The sequence below is a fragment of the Pipistrellus kuhlii genome, unplaced genomic scaffold, assembly GCF_014108245.1.
Source record: "Pipistrellus kuhlii isolate mPipKuh1 unplaced genomic scaffold, mPipKuh1.p scaffold_m20_p_4, whole genome shotgun sequence".
NCBI lineage: Eukaryota > Metazoa > Chordata > Mammalia > Chiroptera > Vespertilionidae > Pipistrellus > Pipistrellus kuhlii.
Genome location: NW_023425540.1, coordinates 11,428,973 through 11,451,568, shown reverse-complemented (window position 1 = coordinate 11,451,568; position 22,596 = coordinate 11,428,973). Strand labels below are relative to the sequence as shown.

The 22,596-nt window shown below is 42.5% G+C and overlaps 1 protein-coding gene across 7 annotated transcripts in view; it reads left to right on the top strand.

Moving 5' to 3' along the window:
- Positions 1–22,596, top strand: part of CTNND2 (catenin delta 2) — a 716,413-nt gene that overhangs the window by 587,495 nt on the left and 106,322 nt on the right. For all 7 annotated transcript variants that reach the window (XM_036410294.2, XM_036410290.2, XM_036410291.2 and 4 more), the window contains 2 exons: positions 13,494–13,611; positions 18,782–18,967. In XM_036410294.2, the coding sequence (XP_036266187.1) occupies positions 13,494–13,611; positions 18,782–18,967 (304 nt within the window). The remainder of the gene's footprint in view (positions 1–13,493; positions 13,612–18,781; positions 18,968–22,596) is intronic.

The following is a 22,596-nucleotide window of genomic DNA, read 5'->3' as shown; positions in this document are numbered from 1 at the left end:
AGTACTTCGTTCCTTTCAGCAGAGGGATGGTAATCTATTGTATGGATAAACTACATTTTGTGTGTCCAATTCATCCATCGATGGATATTTGGGCCGTACCTACCCTTTGGCTGTTGTGACCGATGCTGATATCGACATGCATGTACATGTATTTGGTTGAGCACCCATTTTCAGTTCTTTTGGGTACACACTTAGGAGTATAATTTCTGGATCATGTAGTACCTCGGTGTATAACTTTTGAGGAACTGTCAACCTATCTTCTAGAGTCTTTCTCTACCCATTTTATATCTTTCTCTACCAATCTCCACTACATTTGCTGGTCCAGACTAACCTCTTTTTCTCACATTATTGGCCTTTTATCTTTTCATTACAGAGAAGTTTCTTCTCTAACTTCTGGATTATTAAGGTCATTTGTTATTATATCACTCAGCATGAGTGCTCAGAAGAGACTACCTGAATGTTAGAGTTTTTATTTTAAAACTCTGAGGACTGATATCAACTCATTGCAACTATGTGGACAGACTCTTTGAGTGTCCAGCCCCATACTGGGCCCCACTGCCCTCAGTGTTTGCAGAATGGCCTCCTTTTTGTTACTCTATACACCAAGATCTCTTCTACCTCAGGACCTTCACACATGACTCCCAGTGCCTGGGTGACTTTAGTCTCTTCCCTTTATCTTTTTATCTCAGCTTCAATGTCTCCCATTCAGAGAGGCCTTCCTCAACACCCTCCCTCCCACACATAGTAGGCCTTCCCTAATGCCTTTTCAAAGCATCTTGGGCTTTTGATCACATCTTCTGACAATTTGCAGTGATGTCCTTGCCTGTGTGCTTGTGTTTAACTGCCAACCTATTCTCCATAAGCTACTTTCTTATCTACATAATAAAATCATCATAGATTTTTCCAACCCTAGAACAACATCAGGCACCTGGTAGGCACCTGATAAATAGCTCTCAACAGAATGAGTCAATGAATAAGTCAGTCAGTGGATGGCCCTTCTCTTGCTGTTTTGCTGGCTGACTAATCACTGTCCTGTACTAATTTTCATCAAAGTAAGGAACCTTTTCACTCTCCTGGGTGCTCATTAAATTTTCCCAGTTGTAGAGGTAACGCTACCTGCACGATCACTAGTTTTTGTATGAGATTAATTCCTCGATTAGAAATCCACTGCTACTTGTTTTTTGCTGTTTGATGTGTTTGTGATATTTCTGCTAGATAAGATGAACACATTCATTAGTTTTATCAAACAGCAGAATATCTTTCTCTTGGACAGTCTTCTCTGTCCTGCTTAGTACATTTTGTCCTTGGAGTTGGCTCATTTTGCCCTTGATTCTTATGATACTGAATTCCTCATCCATCTCAAGTGAAAGAAGCTGTTGGTCTATCAACGTATCAGCACAGTTAAATACACAAAAATAAAATCATTGTGGTGCTTTATGGGCAAGAATCTCTTCAGTACCTCTAATCATCACTTAATTCTCATGACAGCTTTGTAAAGGACAGATTGTTATGTTCTTTCCAATTTTAAATAAGAAAGTGAAACTGCGGGAATTGAGCAAATTGTCCTAGAGCACATGGTAGAGAGTGAACCCTGATTCAAACCAGTGCTTCCAGAATCCAAATAGAATTCTTTCCTGTGGCATTGATGCCTTGGCGTGGCCTATTAGCACTACACAGTGCAGCCTGTTTCTCTGCTTGTCAATTATTACAACAGCCATGGCCATCTCATTGTCTCTTCCTTGGTCAAGTGCTAAATCAACAGTCGAGATAGAATGAATGGCGCTTCTTATCCCAAATACAGTAAAATAATTAATAATGTACAGGAATAAACTCTATGTTTTGTGTACTCACACTGTAAACCTACTTTTGCCCTATCGTGTATATGCCCAGGTGAGCAGATGTCAAGAGGGAAAGTGTGAGGTGTGACTATAGATCTGGTTCTCATGTATTTCACAGATTTTTGTCTCATCTCATGTTTCCAAAGCATGAGCCCACTTTTTAAAAAAATATTTTTTATTGATTTTCCACAGAGAGGAAGGGAGAGAGAGAGAGAGTTAGAAACATTGATGAGAGAGAAACATCGATCAGCTGCCTCCTGCATGCCCCACACTGGGGATGTGCCCACAACTAAGGTACATGCCCTTGACCGGAATCGAACCTGGGACCTTTCAGTACGCAGGCCAATGCTCTATCTACTAAGCCAAACCTGTTTCGGCTGAGCCTACTTTACAGATAGAGAAACTGAGAATCAGAGAGGTTAAATGTGTTGCCGTAGGCCATGCAGATAATAGCAAAGTTGAAATTTGACACCCAAGCTTTTCTACTCTCCCAGGTTATCTTTTGAAGTATAACATACTTTCATTCTCTACAAATGACTGTCAGTACCTGCCAAAGTAGGGGTGTGGCAGTATTTCCATTACATTTTCACTTTTCATATCTTTCTTTCCATGAGTCCCCACTGCCTTCAACTACAGTCTCTTGCTTGAAATTCTTTATTCATGCTTGAGATAAGAATGCCATCTGGTCTGTCCCTGAACTTTCAATGAAATAGGGCTCGAGAAGGAGAAGGCAGTAGGAGGCTACTAGTATTCAGTGGCTAACTTTCAATTTTATTTCCTTTCTGATGCTAGAGTTCATTAGCATTGGTGTTGCTTAGTCCTGTTGTTTACTTTCCATTCTAGCCAGTTATCATCTATGTGACAAGCAAAGAAATCAATTACAAGCAGCCTTGCATATTTAGTCACAGACCAAAACTGGCCCTGGATGCAGATGCGAGACCATTGACAGCTGCTTGCTGCCAGCCTGGGCTCCTGAGCATAGATTCAGCTGGCAGGGCGCCTGCCTGGTTTCTCCTAACTTAATTGGAGTTTGTCCTCACTTGGTCAGCTTGCATGGCTGCCCATCCTCCCCACAACTTGCCTTCTTGTAGACCAACTGGCCATCTTCCAGGCTCTCCCCAAAACAGCTTGATGCTCTGTGACCTGAGTGTGGAATCCTGGTGGAAAGTAAACTGATATTGTAAGTGGGGTGAGAGTTATGAAAGGGAGCCTTAAATGAGTGAGAACAAATAGACTTAACCTGCTCAGGGAAACAAGAAAGCCTTCTAGTGAAAAAGACATGAAAGATGAGTAGGATTTACCAAGTGGAAAGGAAGGAAGGGTCCTAGGCATGTGCCATGGACAAGACTTTGAGATTGACTAAGAGAAATGGAAGGTCTTGGGCTCTTGTCCTGATGTACATTTTAGAAGAGTCACAGAGCTATCCTGCGAGGTGGGGGGAATGAGAGAAGAAGCTAAGAGACCCATTAAGAGACAAGAGAAGGTGGTGGTTGTAGACCTGGCTGGGACCATGGAGGTGGAGTGTGGATGGAGATGCTCTGACATTGGAGCTGGCTGTATGTTCTGACCTGGATGTAGGTGTTCAGGAGAGACAGGAGTCAAGGATGAAGGACAACATACTTATAGGACAATTAATCAACCTGTTTTGTGCACAAGAAAATACCTTTAGAGAACCCCTAAAGCAGGTTCTAGTTAGCACTGCTTTTATTTTTCTCCTTTTCCCCCCCCCCCCCCCGTGTCTGTCTGTCTGTCTGTCTGTCTCTCTCTCTCTCTCTCTCTCTGCTTGTTTTTTAAAAAAATAGTCATTTCCTCCTACTTACTTCTCTTACTCCCTCTCATCCTTCCTATTTTATTCATCCTCAATATGAGTTAGGGAGTTAGGGTCTCTTTGGTAATGGAAATTTAGAATTAAAACCAAACAAGGAAAAGCAAACCAACACTGATATAGAGGTAAGTGTCTCCACCCAACCCCTCTGATGCAGATCGGATGGAAAGCAGGAGTGAGGCTGTGGCTGGCTGGCTCATAAGTGCTGTAACCCATAGCCCACTCACCTCACTGCCCTATGAGTGGCCAGTTCTGATGGGAGAGTGTCAGTCATGGGCACATTATCCTTGAGCTGTGTCCATGTGGCAAAAAAGAGGGACTTGCTCGCTGAGGCCGGTTTGGCTCACTAGATAGAGCATTGGCCTGCTGACTGAAGGGTCCCGTGTTCGATTCCGGGGCATGTACCTTGGTTGCGGGCACATCACCAATGGGGGGTGTGCAGGAGGTAGCTGATCAATGGTTCTCTCTCATTGATGTTTCTAGCTCTCTATCTCTCTCTTCCTCTCTGTAAAAAAAAATCAAAAAATATATTTTTTTTTTTAAAAAAAGGACTTGCTTGAAGATTTGCCAATAAAATGAACTGATACTACACAGATGATTTTTAGCACATTCTATAATGGTGAGAATTTGTGATTAAAATATGATGTTTCTTGAGGAATTTTAGGGAAATATTGGGCTAGTTGATCCCTTTGATCTACTGGTCTATTTGTATAATATACAAGGATCCTCTCCCTGCTTCTCTTTTGTTCAAAACTGGAATCATTCCACCCTTTTCTATAATTGTTCTTTCTTTTTCTGATTAACAAATCTCCAAAACCTTTGCATATTAACTTATGTAAAGGGATTGATATTAAGAGTAATTTATTACCAGAGTTAGAAATCTTTTTTGCTTTTAGATTACATTTTCTGGCTTATTTTTCTAGTGCATTGGTGCCTTGAAATTCTTGCCATGAGATTTGCTGTAGTTTGTGGCAGAGTTTTATGAACCATTATCATTTGCAAAGAGCAGGGAAGCCAGAACAGCATATGTGCCATGGGCCAGTGGTGGAGGGCACAAATGTTCTCTTTTGTTTTCCAGTTATTCTCAGGGTAGCCACTGAGCTGGTTCAGTGAACAGTTTTTAAATAAAACCCTAACCCTGGCTCACCCTTAAGACTATGAAACACATACATAGCAGGTGAGAATCCCTTTGATTTCAGCACTTACTTAGCATCACAGGAGAAACAATGAAACGAAGCTCTTTGTGGACAACTGTGACCTGATTTTAATGAAACTCTGTGGCTCCTCAAAGTATGTTTTTCTGTGACCTTTCTATTCAGCATTGCAATTCTTGGATTTTTGAAGCATTGCCCCTTCACAGGTAAAGCAGTAAGGAAATTGTGCACCCAGTGGTGCCATTATCCTCCACATATGTTGAGTGCCAACCATCTAGTAGCAGTAAACCAAGAAAAGTCAGCTTTAGGTTACCTAGAGTTGGTGAGAAACTCATCCAGGTTACCATTCCTGCAACAGGAGGCATCTGAATATTCTAATGCCATCGTCTCATCCTTAAGAGCATCAAAAATACCTCCACTTGAAGATGCAGAACGTTTATCTAAAAGTTTTGAAATATTTTAGCAGTATTTCAGAAAATACTTTTATGAAAAATATTATGTTAGGTTTTTTCTGTCTTAAGAGGACATGTGAATGTAGTCATCTTCCATTGCAGCTATAATAAATTAGCACAAACCTAGTGGATAAGAACAACTCAAAATTCATAATTCATAATTCTGTAGGTCATAAGTCCAGGGGACTGGGCGGGTTCCTTGCCTTGAAGCCTCATCATATCCAAAATCAAAGTGTCTGCCAAAGGATTCTTATCAGGGAGCTCTGGGAAGAATCTGCTTCCTGACTCATTTGGGTCATTGGCTAAATTCTGTTCCCAGCATTTGTAGACTGAGGGCTTCGCTTCCTTGCTGGCTGCTGGATGGGAGCTGCCCTCCACTCCAGAGGCTCCCATGAGCTCTGGTTCCTGGCTACCTTCCTCAAAAGCACCAATACCAGGCTCTTCCTCTTTGGCCACGTCTCTCAGACTGACCCTTCTGCCTTCCCCTTAACCATGAGGGGCTTATATGATGACACTGGGCCCAGCAGGGTCATCTCCCTATCTTCAGGCCAGTTGGTTCATAACCTCAATTCCATCTGCAAAAACCCATCACAGCAGTGCCGGGGTTAGTGTTTGATTGAACCACCAGGGGTGCAGGAATCTTGTGAGGACCTCTTTCAAATTTTCCCTACCACGTGAAGAAGAAAAAGTTCATTCCTGACAGTAATGGGGGAAGACGGGGAATCTGCATAAGTGCTATAGCAGCCGAGATTTTAAAAGCCAACGACTCTTAAAAAACGCATCCCTAATATGAGTTAGGGTCTCTGTGGTAATGGAAAGACTTGGAAGATGAGTGGGACTGGATACACACTTTTCCAAAAATGATGGCAAAATTGCCATTCAGACCAGCACATAAACTTGAAAGACCACATACGTATTTCTTACAGAAGCTAACTCTGCTTTCTTTTAATAAGTTAGAATTTTCCCCAAAATGTAAAAACATATTTTAATAATTAAGATTCAATGTATACTTCCTGCCTTTCGGGGGGGGAAAGTGAAAAAGGCCAAGAGATCTTAGTTTTACTGAGTTTCCTGTAAAAGTTTTTTCTTATACAAAATGTATTTGCATTCTTATAGTTTCTCCTCCTCCTTCCCACCTGCCCAGCCCCCCCAACCTACATCTTTCCATTGTAAAACAAGATGAGAAGAAGCTAGGCTACAGATGCCCTCACAGTTTTAATTGATCTTTGACCAAAGATTGGCTTTGTTAATCTATTTCACCTAGCCATTACTACACAATGATCACTAGCCAAATGAACTAGAGTCTAAGTTTTCTATGGCCCCCAAAAGACTACCAAATGAGTCATCCACATGTCTAAATTTATGAGATAACAATTAGGAGAGGTGGGTAAACTAAGATTAAAGGAAATGTGGTTTTTATTTTTAATCATTCCCTTCCCATTTGGACATGGAGCTTAAGCTGTTTGGATCCAGGGACTGTTTTTAGTAGCATTTTCCCACACATGTAAGGATATTTTTTTTTTTTCAAGAAAGAAATGTAAGAAGACAGAAAGAAAGAAAATCAAAAAAGAATGGATAGGTGGCTGGCCTGGAGCAGCAGAGTGACAGGGGCTTTCTCTACCTCCTTCCCTGCTTGGTGGCTACCTGTTTGTCACTTAACCCTTCCATGCTGGGGAGGGTTCAAGAGCAGTTAACGTAGAGAAATGTCGATGGCATCAGTATGACAGTGACTACCCAGAGTAAAACCATCGGGGAAGACCTTGGCAGTTGCCCAGAGTATCTGTGGGTAGAAGAGAGTGATAGGACACAAGAGCTAAAGCAGTTCTTTCCTCTGGAGACATTTTCTCGATTGTTCTTACTGGTGTCCAATAAAGTATCAGTAAGTGATCAAAGCAATCATGAAAATAAGAAATTGACCGTGAGGAAATTTATCAGCTAGATAAGTGAGCTTTTAATAGTCAACACTGATTCCCAGCTTCAGTAAGTCTTTGAAGTATGATTTGTTAAAAGTTCCTGCAAGTAAATACATTGAAAGATTACATGACTGCACGTGGGGAATTAGGAGACGAATTGAAATAAGAGTTGGAAGGGTTGTTTGAATAATAGCTATTAATAATCCAGAACATAAGGCCAAATCTTGAAATTCTTCAAACCCACAATCTGACATTTAAAAGACAAGTAAGCAATTACCTATAATCCCTTGATTAGTCAGCTTTGTTCTCCTACTTCTGAGAAGACAGAGGACTGGAAATACAAGGAACTGGATGGCCTCAGTGTTGCTCCTTTTTTATTTAGCCACGATGCTTGCTTTCCTGAAAGCTGCCTGCTTGGTGAAGCGAATATTCTGTTTCTGTTTTGCAGTGTTTTCTAGCCTACTAATTTATTATGTGTATTTTATATGTACCCTGATGTATGTCTGGTTGATAAAGAAATAATTTGGTGTAGCCAGAAAGGAAGAAAACATTTGTTTTTATTCATGTTTTTGTACTTAAATTGCATTTTGAGTTATGACATTTTCTTTTTGCTGCCGTTGCACTTGTAATAGGGCCATGGCCAGTGAATGGATTTGTTCTAGGGGAGCGCTTGCCACCATGGGGAGACTTGATGGGAAGCCCCCTTGCTGAGCAGAGGTGCCAGGTGGGATGTGGCCGCTCTCAACAGGAGATGCATCGGATTCCCGGCCAGCACAGTGGAAAGAAGAGCCCATCCCAAATGTGCTGCAGTGACATGTTTCAGACATTGAGGGACACGGGGCAGCGGGAGAGCAGCCAAGGGGGTTGGGCCACGTGGCAATGCTCTGAGCCTGAGGCACGGTCTGGTGACTCCAGGCACAGTGAGTACAGCTCAGTCCCCGAGCACAAGTTAAGCAACAACTGTGGACGGTCACGGAGCACAAAGAGCCACCAGCACAATTAGACTGTTAACAGTGGTAGGCACGCAGCACTCACCCTTTCTTCCCTGTGACTTCCTTGTAATTTAGCCTAATGGGAAACCTGCAGCAGACATTTCCTAGAGCAGTTAACTCTGTGGCGTCCATCAATTTTAATTGGAATCGTGTAGCTAACACCCTAGGCAGTACTTGAAAGCGATAGGGTTATTTTCACACAGGTATCCTGGTTGTGCTCTGGGCTCCTCTGGAACAATGTGCCCTGATGCAGAGCTGACTCCAGAAGGCACGGTCTGTGCAGAGCTTCACGGGGCCAGGGATGCCTAGTCAGCGGCAAGGAGCTCGTCCGTCTTTACATTTCCCAGTGTGGGCAGGGTGGCGATGACGTAGGAGCTACCATCTACAGATTGGAGGACAGCACGCAGCAGTGTTCTGCCAGCTGCACGAGGTAGCTGGTCTGTAGGCCACTGAAGCATTCTGTCCCTGCAGCTCAGCAAAGTAATTACCAAGCCATCACTGTCCTGATTTATAAAGAAATTACCTTCCTTGGGAAAAGACAGTAAGGTGCACAGCAAGAAGTCAAACAGAAGACTGTGTAATCTTGAAAAGAAAAGAAGGGGAAATTTTTCCCTCTGGAAATTTTTCTAAATTGGCTGTAAGGAAGGACCAGTTTTATATTAAAAAAAAAAAAAATTGTTGAGCTCTGGTTGGTGTGGCTCAGTTGGTGGGGTGCTATCCCATGCACCTCAAGGCTGTCTGTTAGATTCTAGATCAGGGCACATGCCCAGGTTTTGGGCTCAATCCCCAGTAGGGGGTGTGCAGGAGGCAGCCAATTGATGTTACACTCTAACATTGATGTTTCTGCTTTCCTCTCTCTGTAAAGGTACATAAACTATTCTTTTTGAAAATTTTAAAAATTAAAAAAACACAAATGTCAAGAAAGAAGTCTAGAGCTTTTCAAGTAAATTCAACCTTTTGTTATTTGTACCCAATAAATGTTTCCAGAGGTGTGGCTCATCTTGCTACTGGTCACAGGACTGGATCCTTATGGGGGGATGTTTCAGATGATGTTCCAGAAAGTCACTTCAAGCAATGAGAACATAATACAGACTTCACTCCAGCAGAGCTAGGAAATTGCCTCAGTCCTCTCCCTGTATCCAGCGTCCTCCTTTCCCACATTAAGGCATATAATACCAACCCTGCACACTCTGTTCACACTGAGCTTTGGGGGGGTCTCTTCTGCGTGAAAGAGGACTGGCAGGAGTACAAGATGTCAGCCAGACAGGAGAGCAGTCAGACCAAGGTGATGGCCACACGTGTGGAGGCACTCACATGGCTTCATCAGATTCGCAGTGGGAAAAGATACAGCACCACATCACATTAGTGTTCTCTGCGTAGTTGAGGGAAGATGCTTCATAAACCACCCTCTTCGTCTACACACATGCCTCTAGGAAAGATTTCAATTTTCTTATATATGTGCCAGTTTAGTCTTGAGCAAGCTAATACAATTATTTGATCATCTAGAAATATCTTCTAAAGTCTTGCATGAGTCCACTGTAGCTGAACAGTTTCCAGGAAAGCAGTGACTTATGAAACATTTAGGGATGGTGTTCAAAAATATCCACTTACCCTTGAGTAAAACAAGCTTTGTGGTTGTTTCCTATTGCTACTGGGACAAATTACCACAGACTTAGTGACTTAGAACATGACAAATATACTGTGCTATAATTTCTGTCAGTTCCAAATCAGACACCAGTCTCACCAGCTTAAAATGGAGGTTTTAGCAGGGCGTGTTCCTTACTAATGGTTAGTGGGAGAATCTAGTTCAAAGTTCCTTCAGGTAGGACTGAGGTTTCTGTTTCCTTGCTGATGATAAAATATAAAAATTATGTTTTATTTTTTATCGGTTAGATAAAAAATATATAGAATTCCCCAGGTGTCATGGCTCACTGGTAGAGCATTGACCTATGAAGGTCAGGGTTCGATTCCTGGTTAGGTCCACATGCCCGGGCTGCAGGCTTGATCCCCGGTATGGGGCATGCAGGAAGCAGCCAATTAATGACTCTCTCTCATCATTGATGTTTCCATCTCTCTCTCCCTCTTGATTCCTCTCTAAATTTAATAAAAATGAACTTTTTAAAAAAGCAACACCTCTTTCCTTTAAAAGAAAAAAGTATATAGAATCTACTATCTACTTTAAGCAGAAATTTCCAAATGATGTATCTACTGACATTTAATACAAATTATAAAGATTATTTCTAATGAATAGAAATTATAGGTTCATTGCAATCTTTATCAATAACCTACCAGTATTTGTTTTAATGTTATATTAATGCACAGAATTTTGCTATACCAGTTTCTAGCTAGACATGGAACAAGACAGTTGTAACTCCTCAAGACAGTTGTAAGGTGGTTTAAGTACAAGGGGAGGATGGAACTTTTTAAGTTAGACATTGGCTCATTGTCAAACAGGTAGGACCAAAATTACAATAACTGCACAGTGACCAGCACACAATTTTATTGGCTTTATAAAAATTTCAAACAGTAAAGCATGCATAGTGTGTTAGATCTTGTGTTTGGGGAAAAGGGGAGAAAAAGAAAGCCCTCCTCTACTCCAGAATGAAAAACCAAAGGTACTCACCATATATTCCACTCATTCAGGAATAGGTGAAAGTAGAAACCCATTCCCAAAGGCTTGTAGGACACTGCAACCCATTGAAAAAGAGACATATGCATACTTCACTCTGTTTAAAAATTGATATTGATCCTCATCCTGCCTGCAGACACTGTGGTAACTCCATCCTACCCACTGTATCAGAGGTGTGTGTGTCTGTGTGTGTGTGTGTGTCTGTGTGTGTGTGTGTGTCCATCCGTCTATCCCAGTCATTTACCCTGTAGGGACCCTAACTTATAAGTCTTTCTCATTTTCCAATATCTTTAATGCTTTAATATAGTAGCCAGTTAGTAACTTTTTTTTTTTTAATTTTGGAGAAGACTTGACTGGAATCAAACAGAAACGAGAATAAAGAAAAAAACTTAGATTAATATTGGCAACTTGTAATGTTGACAAAGTTGTTAATTCCTCATCTTTCCCATTGGTTCATTGGTTGGCCCTGCCCTTTCATTAATTACCAGTAAAAGATAGGCTGGTTATTATAAAATTTATTTAGGAATCATGAGGCATTCACTGCCCCCATGGTGAACTTCTTGCCAAAGCCAAAGGAAAGCGGTGTTCGTGGATGCAGGAAGAGTACAGAGGATTTCAAACCAGGGTGTACGTGAGCTGTCCTAAGGTTCTCTCAAGACTAAATTCCATCATTCTCTCTTTGAAGACATGACCTCCTCAAGGAACAAAGAGGCAAGATTTCAAAACACAACCACACATTGCTACAACATTCTTCTGGCCAAAGAGGTCCAATTGGAATTTTTGAACAAACCTATTGCTGTAAAGACCTCAAAGCTTGACCTGATGAAAATCTCTTCATGGAGAATGGTCTAAAAGTGATCTCTTCACAAAGCCCATCCTTCTGGTTAGAATAATTCCACCATGCCTCTCACCACTTTTTCCCTAGGAGGAGGTTAGTTCTTTCCTTTCCAAGGGATCTTATCAGAAAAGACAGCTCGCCACCCCAAAGCAGAATCTATAACACTTTACATAAAAACTGTCAATATCTGCCCAGTTGTATTGCCTAAGGAATTGTGTTTATATTTTAAGATCAGCAAATGCCAAAAATACTAATTTAAATTGAATAACCTTTCCCAGAATTACATTAAAATGCTGATAGATCCTATTTAATACATGTTCCACAGAATGTTTTAGATAGCAAAGAAAACACTTACGTTCAGTAGCATTTTAGCATTAGGCCTTTTTTTATTTTATCCTAAAGCATAGTCCGTCTATATTGTGCATCTAGCCCTAGGTACCTTTCAGCTTCTCCACTTGCTGCCCATTTGGCTTTTGATAACTTCTCTGAGCCTCAGTTTTCTCATCTGTAAAATAGAATGAAGTGTCACGGTGAAAATGAAATGAGAATGTATGTGTCGATTGCAATGTGGGTGTGGAGATGTACCCTATTCAACTTTTGTGGGCTTTGTCCCAGGCCACAGATTCTTGGGATCTGCCAGGTGGCTGCCTAGGGCTGTCAACAGAAAGCAATATCCTCTCCAACAAACTCTCTCCCTAGACTAACGCTAGAGCAGTAGAAATTATCAATACCAATACCCCCAAATATGCAACTGAATATACTTTCTCAGTTTTTGTTTTGTTTTGTTTTGTTTTGTTTTGTTTCAAAAAATGGAGAAAGTATCTTCAGATCGACTCCACCAGAGACCTCAGGATGGGGTCCAGCAGTCTACATGAACACCCTCCAGGAGCTTCTGATACAGCCAACTCTTGAGAGCCATTGCTCGCTGTCTTCCCCACAGCTTCTAAAAATGTTTCAGTCCCTTTGTGCCTCTTTCTATAAACTCACCTCCTCCAGTTTCCCTCCCACAGGCTGTGTTGTTGGTAAGTCAGTCACTGCAAAAATTCTTAACTGGAACCCAATCCTATCCATGGTTAGGAGACCAAGAACATACTTTCAGGTGGTGGAGTATGAAAAAGCATCCCAAATGTGCATCTTTGACCAGGGTTATCTCCTGCTTTTTACAAGTCTGGTGACTAGGATTGTCTCATGGTTTTTATATCTCTCTGCTTCCCAGCTGTGCAGAGAATAACAACAGGCTCCTTTTGTTGGCTCTAGCACAGCTCATGCCAGTCCAGAAAGGAGCTTGATTAATTCCTGCCTTTGAAGGGGCCATGGGCACTCCTGTGGCTAAATTTTCACAAAAACTCCTCCCTATGTTCTTAGAATAAATTTCTAATTTACTCTGGCTGGACCAAAGTAGGTATATTTTTGAGGTGGGTAAAATTAGATCTCTAAAGTATTTTAGTAAGTTGGAAGCTCTGTCTTTGAAAAATGTTTCACACTTCTTAAAGAAGAAGAGTCTTTTGAATCAAAGAGCTCTGATTCCTTCATCAATGGTAAAGGAAGAAAACTTTGAAGACTTTCAAAAAGTCTCCCATTCTGAGCGGTCATTGGACACTCACATGTTTGAATTCTATGTTCTCCATTTCTCTAGTTGCATTACAGCTATCTGTGACTTCCCCAGTTTTAGGATGGATTTGATGAGTTAGTAGAGGTGGTTGAAGCCATCCCTACTCAATAAAATTCATTTTTAATAAACATCTGAAAAGGCAAGCAAAGTGTTTTTCTTTGAAACAAGGAGAGAAGGTATGTGTGGGAGAACATTTGGTGATGGTTGTGAAGGTTGCTAACAGGTCCTTTTGCTTTGCAGGAATGTTAGTTCAGCCGGCGAGGAGGCCCGCAGGAGGATGCGGGAATGTGAGGGCCTCACAGATGCCCTGCTCTACATCATCCAGTCTGCACTGGGGAGCAGTGAGATCGATAGCAAGGTTTGTTGTACTCGCATAGATTAAGCACCTTAGACAATAAAGAAACCCAAAGGACTGAGCAATGACTGACAACAGTAAAGAATTATGTTAATGCTTTCACTCTGAAATACATCTTGGTCTTCTTGTATGAATCCAACATTTCCAAGACATGGCCTCTCAGCCCAGCCTAGAGCATTACTTGACTCTTGATTAGCCATAAGTATAAGTTGATTGTTTTAAGTTACTCAAACCACAGGTGTTAGAAACACACACACACACGAATGTATAGACTTTTGCATGCCACATTACTCTCAAACGTCTAGTTTTATATTAAGAAATCAACTTTCAAAAGAAAAAGAAATGTTAAAACTACCTGAGATATGAATAATCCTATATTCCTACAAGTTAGCTTTTTAACAATCGTTAATTGTACCAAAGGGCATTTAAAAATGCTGATGGAGTGTGAATAAATGCTGTCAAAATGCTACATAAATGAGGCTGTCATCCCGTTAATTAATCATCAGTGTTTGTGGAGTCTTAGTTCACAAATCAAAATAGAACTGGGTGGGCTATTCCATGTCTGAGCTATTTTTGTTTGTCTTAATTTGTCTTTTTATTCACTGCAAATATAAATTTATAATCTCAAAGGATCCCGATATAAATACAGACTTTACTGGCACGTTTTAAGTGATAGGTGTAAAATGTGATCCTTAATTAGAGTTTCTCAAGAGGCACACTATTGACATTTTGGGCTGATTACTTCCTTGTGGTGGGGGAGATGGTCCTGTGCACTGTAAGACGTTAAACAGCATCCCTGGCCTTTACTTGTAGATGCCTGTAGCATCCTCGCCGCTCTCCACTTGTGTTCCACATGTCTTCAGGTATTGCCAAATTGGGTCCCATGAGAGGCAAAATTGGCCTTGGTTGTAAACCACTAATCCCAGGGTTTTCCATATTGACTCATCAGAATTGCCTTTGGAATGTTTAATAAACACATGAGTCTAGAGCCCATCACAAACCTCTGAATCTCAACGTCTAACTCTGTTCTCTAATCTTTGCACCTTTAAAAATTCACCAGTGGTTCGATGTGCATCTTAGATTGAGAGCCCATCTTAGTAGATACAGCTTTAAACAGGCTCTAAGTGGAATATGGTTCAGTGTAATTCAGTTGTGAAGAAAGATAAAGGACAAATAATGGTGATTTTCCATTTAATTACTAACTGGCATGGGGTGGGTGGCTTAACATAGTGTTTCTCAATGTAACTACACATGAGAGTGACTGCAACACTTAGAAAATTACTGCTGCCTGAGCCCTGCTCTCTACATTTTGGGTGGACAATATCTTCTGGGGCTCCAACCCTTTGAGTACTAGTTAACTCCAATTATGAACACGGCTTGTCATCTCATTACTGCCACTCAGTTATGTTTGCATCCTTTTGTTTACTGTAGATGGTAACAATTCCCAAGACAGAATATGATATAATAAAAATGTAATTATCCCTCCTTGTAAACACCCTTAGCGGCCATTTTAATATCATTGACATGAATACTGAGTCCCTAAAGGAGTGCCCCGTCAATATGTCTTGAGTATTCACAGCCACCTGTTAACCTAATGGACATGTCATTTTTTTTAAGCTACTGAAGTTAATTCACTGAAGCCACAATGCCCGGGATCTTAATATTCAGATCAGTAAATTCTAAAACATTGAGACACTAAGCCTTTTGCTATAATGGATACCAGAAGAGTTGTAATGCTGTGTGAGCCCTGCTATTGAAAATAGAAAGTCGGCAGCCTTGGCCAAGGGCCATGCCACCATTGCTGGTGGAGATAGCAGCCTTCAGGAGCATGTCCAAAAACGGATGCTGCGGCACATTCACCTGTTTCCTGGGGTACCAGATGACTAGACTCCTGAAATTACTGAAAGACTGTTGAGATTTTCAAATTCCATATTTCCTCCCAAAGAAGAAATTGGAGTAATTGGGATAATCAAACTACCTGAGATTTGAATAATCAGATGTTCCTGATCCAGTAGCAAGAGCACTGGACTTGACACCAGGGCATACTGGGGGTGTGCCATCCCAATCTTGCACTGACTAGGGGGCCATCCCCAGTGTCCTCAACTTTGTGACAAGGAGGATCATCATGGCTGCTGAAAAGATCGCATGTGATAAATTGCTTGGCAGTGCTTTGCTGGCCAGAATGTTCTATTGAGTTTTGATGTATTATTATTATTATTGTCCCATAATTCCCCACTCAGCCCTCCACTTGGCCACCTCTAAGCTTTCACAATGACAAGTTAGAAAGGGGAGGGGTGAGGAGGGGGAATGAGTACACATTCTCTTTACGGCCAGCCACGTTAATGAATACAAAAGCCTGGACTCCATGCCCGTGCTCAGCCTGGCTCCTGGAATTGGGACAGTTTGTTGAATGGGTAACATATGGTAGAGCAGTCTCTGGACAGCTTCCAAATGAGCCCTTTCTAATAGAAAATAAGGAGTCAAATGACCCTGGTGACCATGAGGATCTGCTAAAAGCACTGTTGACAGCAATGGATGTCAAAAGCAAAACCACCAGCTGCCACTCGCTTTCTGCTGGCATCCCCGAGAAAGGCAGTGGCTGTCGGTTTTCTTTTCGCTGTCCCCTAGAGAAAAGTGCTTGAATCGGTAACCCTCCCAAACCAAACCTAATGGGAGAGAGAGGGAGGGAGAGAGACAGAAAGAGATTCAGTCCCTGTGATTTCCCTCACTCCAGTCTTCTCTCTACACCACCTCCTCTCTCCCCTCCCACGCTCCCCCTCCCCAGGTTCTCTCTCCTGTTCACCTCTCCCCAAATCACCCCCCAGCCACAGGTCGATTATAAAGCACTTCCCAAAAACTGCTGCAAATGTATTCCCCAGTTGTCATTTGTTAAACAGAAGCCCGGAGATGCCCCGGGGAAGATGAACAGGACGATGAGAAAGAAGTTTATTCTCCCCAAGTGTTTGATGTAAGAAAAACTCAGTATGAGCTGATTTGAAAATCATTCTGACTTTATGCAGCAACATTTTCCTTCCAGGGAGGGACTCTCCTCTCTTTCATGCATCATCCTGTGTTTACCTGCTTTCATGCTGGTGCCTTTTTTTTTTTTTTTTTTTTTTTTTTTTTTTTTTTTTTTTTTTTTATGCTGAGAGGATGCTTGAAATGGAAAATCAGGTTGACTCAAAGCCTGTGGGATTAGCAGCCATGAAACCTTGAAAAGCTGACAAGAAAGGTCTAGAATGGCAAAGGCTGTAAAGATAGATCCTAAAGATCAGTTTCTCTGGTTGATTTCCATGCCCCCTCAGACAAGACAAAGACATACCCTGCCTTTTACCAGATGTCAGGCATAGGCAGGAGTAGTGCAGAATTTGGACCCTGATGGACCCCCCTCCAGCCCTGACCCAGAACTAAAGAGAAGTGGCACAGTCCTCTGTGAGTTAGCAACACTTCAGATCTTGTTCCCTTCACCTGTATAATGGAACTAGGTTCTTAGCCTGAACTGTGGCTATTCCACAGTAGGTGCCCGAAAAAATGATGAAATAATACTTATCTCAGTTCTATTTTTTCCACTATTATTCTGTTCTTTTCTTTTACATTAGGTTTTTTGTTTGTTTGTTTGTTTGTTTTTCCCTCCTTGGCCCACAGTTCCTCAAATCCAGAATGAAGGTCAAAAGGCTGATGTTTGGACTGAGTGTATCCTCACCAAATTCATATATTGAAACCTCATCTCCGATGTGATGGTATTTGGTGGTAGGGCCTTTGGGAGGAAATAGAGTCAGAGAGATTTAGCCCTCTGCACACAGCAAGGTCACAATCCCTTAAAGGGCAAAGCCAGGACTCAGATGCAGATGGACCAGCTGTGTTTCATATGCCCTGGGCCTCCCCGAGGTGCTGTCTCTACCACTGTTTTTGATATGAAGCCTTGTGTAGTCTCTACTGTGTGCCAGGCACTCTTCTCAGTATGTACACAATGGGTGTTTCCTGTTGCTGCTGCTGTAACAAATGGTCACATACACAGTAACTTAAAAACACAAATTTATTGTCTTATCATTTCGGCCAGGAGTCCAAATGGGTCTTGTTGGGCTAAAATAATGTGTGGACAGGGCTATGTTCCTTCTGGGGGCTACAGGAAGAAGCTGATTTCTGGCCTTTTACAGCTTTGGAGGCTGCAGGCATTCCTTGGCTGGTGACCCCTTCTTCCTTCTCTACAGCCAGCATTGGCAGGTCATGTCCTTCTTACTCTAACTCCTCTGCCTCCCTCTTTCACCTACAGGAGACTCATGATTACACAGGTCCACCTGGATAACCCAGGATCATCTTCCCATCTCCAGGTCATCTTGAGTGGCAACCTCAATCCCATTTGCAACCTCTGTCCCCACACCACATAGTCTAACTTATTCACGGGTTCCAGAGATTCAGATGTGGACACCTTGGCGGGATATTATTCTGCCTGCCTCACTTACATCCTCTAGCTCACCTAATCCACCCAGCAAACTAAAGCATATGACCATCTTAGAGGAGGTTATGGAGCCATGGAGATGCTGGGTGCCTGGTCCACGTCAAACAGCCAATATTCAGAGACCTAGGGTCTAGCTCTGTAACATGTGTCCTTAGCCACTGTTTCACCCCTTTGCTAAGAAAATAGGAGCACCGACCAGCTCAGAAAAAATCAGTAGCTTGATAACATGTATGCCCCCAGGTGACCACAGCACCTGGTGTGCCTAGGACAACTCTGGTTTGCATCTCCTGGCCCATTCTCCCAGAAAGTGCCCTGGTAAATATTAGTGTCACCCTCCCAGATCTGATGGAAATCCGATCATCCATCCATTGGTGATTCTGAGCCTCGGTCCTCAGATGTCTGTTGAGTAGACAACATCTGGGTCCTTTGTGATTGTAGGTTCTTTTCCACTCACAAGCAAATTTCCATCATCCATGACAGCTAGCTAAAGAAGTAACTATTCTTGATAACTAGTTTCTTTGTGGGGAGAAGAAGTCTTAAGACCTCTCTAAGCTTCTCAAATTCTTTCCAGTGTGGCTATTAAGGGAACCTTTAAGAGCCCACAGCTAAATGCATCTGAAGAGAAATGTGTGTGTGGAGACTGATTGCTTTTTTGGACGGAGTGCTAGCTAGTTTTTATTCATTCCTCTTTTACCTTTTTCCTGGCTTCTGCAGACCGTTGAAAACTGTGTGTGCATTTTAAGGAACCTCTCGTACCGGCTGGCCGCGGAAACGTCTCAGGGACAGCACATGGGCACGGATGAGCTGGACGGGCTGCTCTGTGGGGAGGCCAGTGGCAAAGACGCAGAGAGCTCCGGTTGCTGGGGAAAGAAGAAGAAGAAAAAGAAGTCCCAGGACCAGGTGATGTGCGACTCGCAGCTGCATGCACTTATCACCTTCCCCAGTTGCAACATTCATATTTTGTATGCGTCTATAGGTACAGGGCTTTCAACATGCGGTAACATCACTAATGGATTGGCACAATTTTCTGGTGGGAATTTCACAGCTGAGACAGTTGCACATTAAGTGGATCCCCCATGTCCTGCCAAGAAAGGGAATTTCAAAAGGAGAACAGGCAGACTGGAGGGTGCCAGCTCATAGAGACAGCCTCAGGCGCTGCTTCTTCCATGTGTGGATTCCCACGTTTATAGAGGTCCCTGGGGGATCCAGGTGAGGTGCCTCTCAGGTGGTTCTGGTGCACAGAATAGGTGTGGTCTAAAGAAAAGAAGCTGAGGGAGAGAGATGCATGAAAATTCAGCATGCATTTCATATAGCGCTTTGAAACATGAGGGCATGTGATTTTACTGTGGAAATGGAATGGCAGCATGAGACTCAGTCTTTCCAGCAGAATGACATCAGAAGCTTTGCTTCGGGGGTCAATCCCATGAATTCAGAAATCTGCCTAGCTGCAAAATGGAGCGGCCTTTCCCTGAGTGTAGGTTGCCCTGAAGTGAGGTCAAGGCCAGCAATCACAGAGGAATCAAAAGAGGCTCTGTTCCCCTCCCCAGGAGTCTCTAAGAGGCTGAACCCCTCACCTACCAGCACCCCAGGGAGTATGTGAAGAAGTGCCCATCCTGCTGCCAACCAGCCACCCTGCCACCAGGCTTCCCCCTCTCCTCTTGGCACTGTGGTCATGTGTCCAGCTTCCCCTGGACACCGTGGTCACTTATCCAACTTTCTTTTGACTCTGTGGTCATCTCCCAGCTGCTAAGGTTTGTACCCAAGGACTGACTGTTTCCGGGCTCAGATGTCAGAGAAAATGGAACAGACAGGTTAATAGTTCAAAAGAAACATGCCAAGTATGTTTAGATCACGCCACACCATTTTAAAAAGTATTTTAGAAACCATTTCACCTTGAGCAAGAGTTAAAAGAACTATTTTATTAAGAGTAAGAATGGGTGGGAATGCATTCTTAAATAGAATTCCTAAGTTTGACTTGAATGCATCAGCATTAGCATTTTTGTAGATCCCAGGTCTCTAGCTGTGCATGGGCCCCGAGGGCCGCTCCAGATACTTCTACAAGCAGATCTGTATGTTCCACCGTAAACACACCTGTAGTTTAGGAGAGGCATGTGCGCTGCTTCTCTAATGATGACCTTCTGCTCTGAGCACTAAACCCCCAGCCCTGCATTTTCTCCTGTTGTGGCTCAGTGCTCCGAGTCCTCTCCCTGCATCAGAGGAGCCTTTTAAGAGGATTGAGCCCTGGCTCTTAATTCAATCCCCTTCCAGCTATTCTGCCAAGGAAATAGAATGGCCAGCCAGCAGGTATTTGTTGAACATGCTACGTGATGTCAGAGACCTCAGTTTTCCTACCTGGTACTTAAGAGAGCCAGGCCATTGTGGGTTCTGAACATTTTCAATCTCAAGTAAACTAAACCTGGCCTTACAAAGGTATGATGGTTCTCAGCACTGTAATCCCATGGGGCCCAGGCCCTGCTCTGTTTTATTCTGGAAAGGGAGCAGGCACCATAATGATTGAAAGGCGGGCAGGAATAGGGTTCTTTTCAATCTGCCCAGAGATCACAACCCCTAGGGCTCTGGCACCACCTTAGGGCTCAGAACTTTTGGAATTGCCCCGGCAACTTCTGAAGGCATATTTGGGAAGTCGCCTTAATACCATTTTTGCCTTGACTAAAAACACTTCCAACTGAGACTGAAGTCATTCTGATTACAACAAGGCTTTCTCTCCAGTCTATTGCTCGGATTCTAAAGTGCTTCCTTCTGATGTCCCTGGCACCTGTCACTGGTATCTCATTTAGTAAAACTTTGCCTTGAACCTTTCTTCACTGTTGCTAAGGTGCTCTCACCTGGCTTGAAGTCTTTCAAGTGACAGGTGAGATTAGGGGTTGACTGGGTCCAGAGGAATCAGAGAATGTTCCTGGACATTACCCCGAAATAGAGCCCTACTCTCAAGCTGTTAGCTGCATCCGGAAACGTTGGGGTGAGCAATTCTATAGGCTTGGAAAGCTGTTCTTTGCACCATTTTATCACATCTATAAGCTTTTTCTTGAGTTAACTGGCATGATTAATATAATTTTATGATTTTTGTCAGTCTAAATGCAAATTTATATTGTTCATTTGTCTCATTTTTTATTAAAGTATTATATTCTTTAAGAAAAAAATTCTTTTTTAAAAATATTGTTATTGATTTCAGAGAGGAAATGAGAGTGAGAGAGAGATAGAAGCATCAGTTATGGGAAAGAATTATTTGATCAGCTGCCCAGTGGGAATCAAGCCTGCAACCTGGGCATGTGCCCTGACTGGGAATCATACTAAGACCTCCTGGCTCATAGGTTGACATTCAACCACTGAGCCTCACCAGTCGGGCAAAAGAAGGTTTTTTTAATGAGTTTCATTGAAACTACTGTAAGTTAAATACATTGGAATACTATTGTTAATAAGGAAGTTTTGAAGTTACCGTTTTAACCAAGTGATCGTTTTTTTTTAAGCTTTTTAACAGGGCTCTCTGAAATATAGAAATATTTTGAAATGTCCCAAACTTAGGTATCAAGCTTAAAGAGGATGTAAAAAGACAAATGCTTTTTAAAAAAAGCCATTTGAATATGTATGGTCCAGTTAATTTAATTAAAGACAGCCGAAAATAAAAACTTTTTTTGCCTTTAAAGACCAATGAAAGGGACTAGAAGCTGAAAGGCCTAGACCTGGGAGGAGAGTGCAGGCAGGGCATATGAGGAAGTGAAGATGAAGGATAGGAGGGCGCCATCTAATCCAGGGGCCTCTTGGTAGGGAGGGAAGAGAGTCAAGATGGCGCCACCTGCTGGGAAGGATTGGCATTTGAGCCAGCCTAGGGTCTCTGCAGGAAACAAGTGCTTCACCCTGAGGATTTCCTCCAGGGGTTTGCACTTGGGGAAAGCAGACTGCCATTCCAACAAAGGATAGGGGTCTAAAGGAATTAAAGTCTGGATTTCTGGAGTGAGAGAAAGACCCAAGGCCCCATTCACCAGTAGATTGCAGGAACCTGAGAAATGGATATGTTCCCAGGTCTCCCTGGGAGAGCCCCATCTTTGCCAAAAACCAGACCAGAGGGTTACCTTTGGAAGCTGAAAAGTGATTTATCTCATCTAGAAGCTTCTAGAGAGATCTAGATTTACAGTTCCAGAAATGGTCAGATATCATCCATCCCCTGGTATCTCTACTCCTTGTCAAATCAGGTTTTTTTTTAAAAAAAAACTTGTAGTGCCGGGACCGGTTTGGCTCAGTGGATAGATCGTTGGCCTGCAGACTGAAAGGTCCTGGGTTTGATTCCGGGCAAGGGCATGTACCTTGGTTGCGGGCACGTCCCCAGTGGGGGCTGTGCAAGAGGCAGCTGATCGATGATTCTCTCTCATCGATGTTTCTAACTCTATCCCTCTCTCTTCCTCTCTGTGAAAAATCAATAAAATATATAAAAATAAATAAATAAATAAAAACTTGTAGTGATTAGAGAAAATATATAATACGAAGGGAAGAAAGAAATACAAAAGTAGATG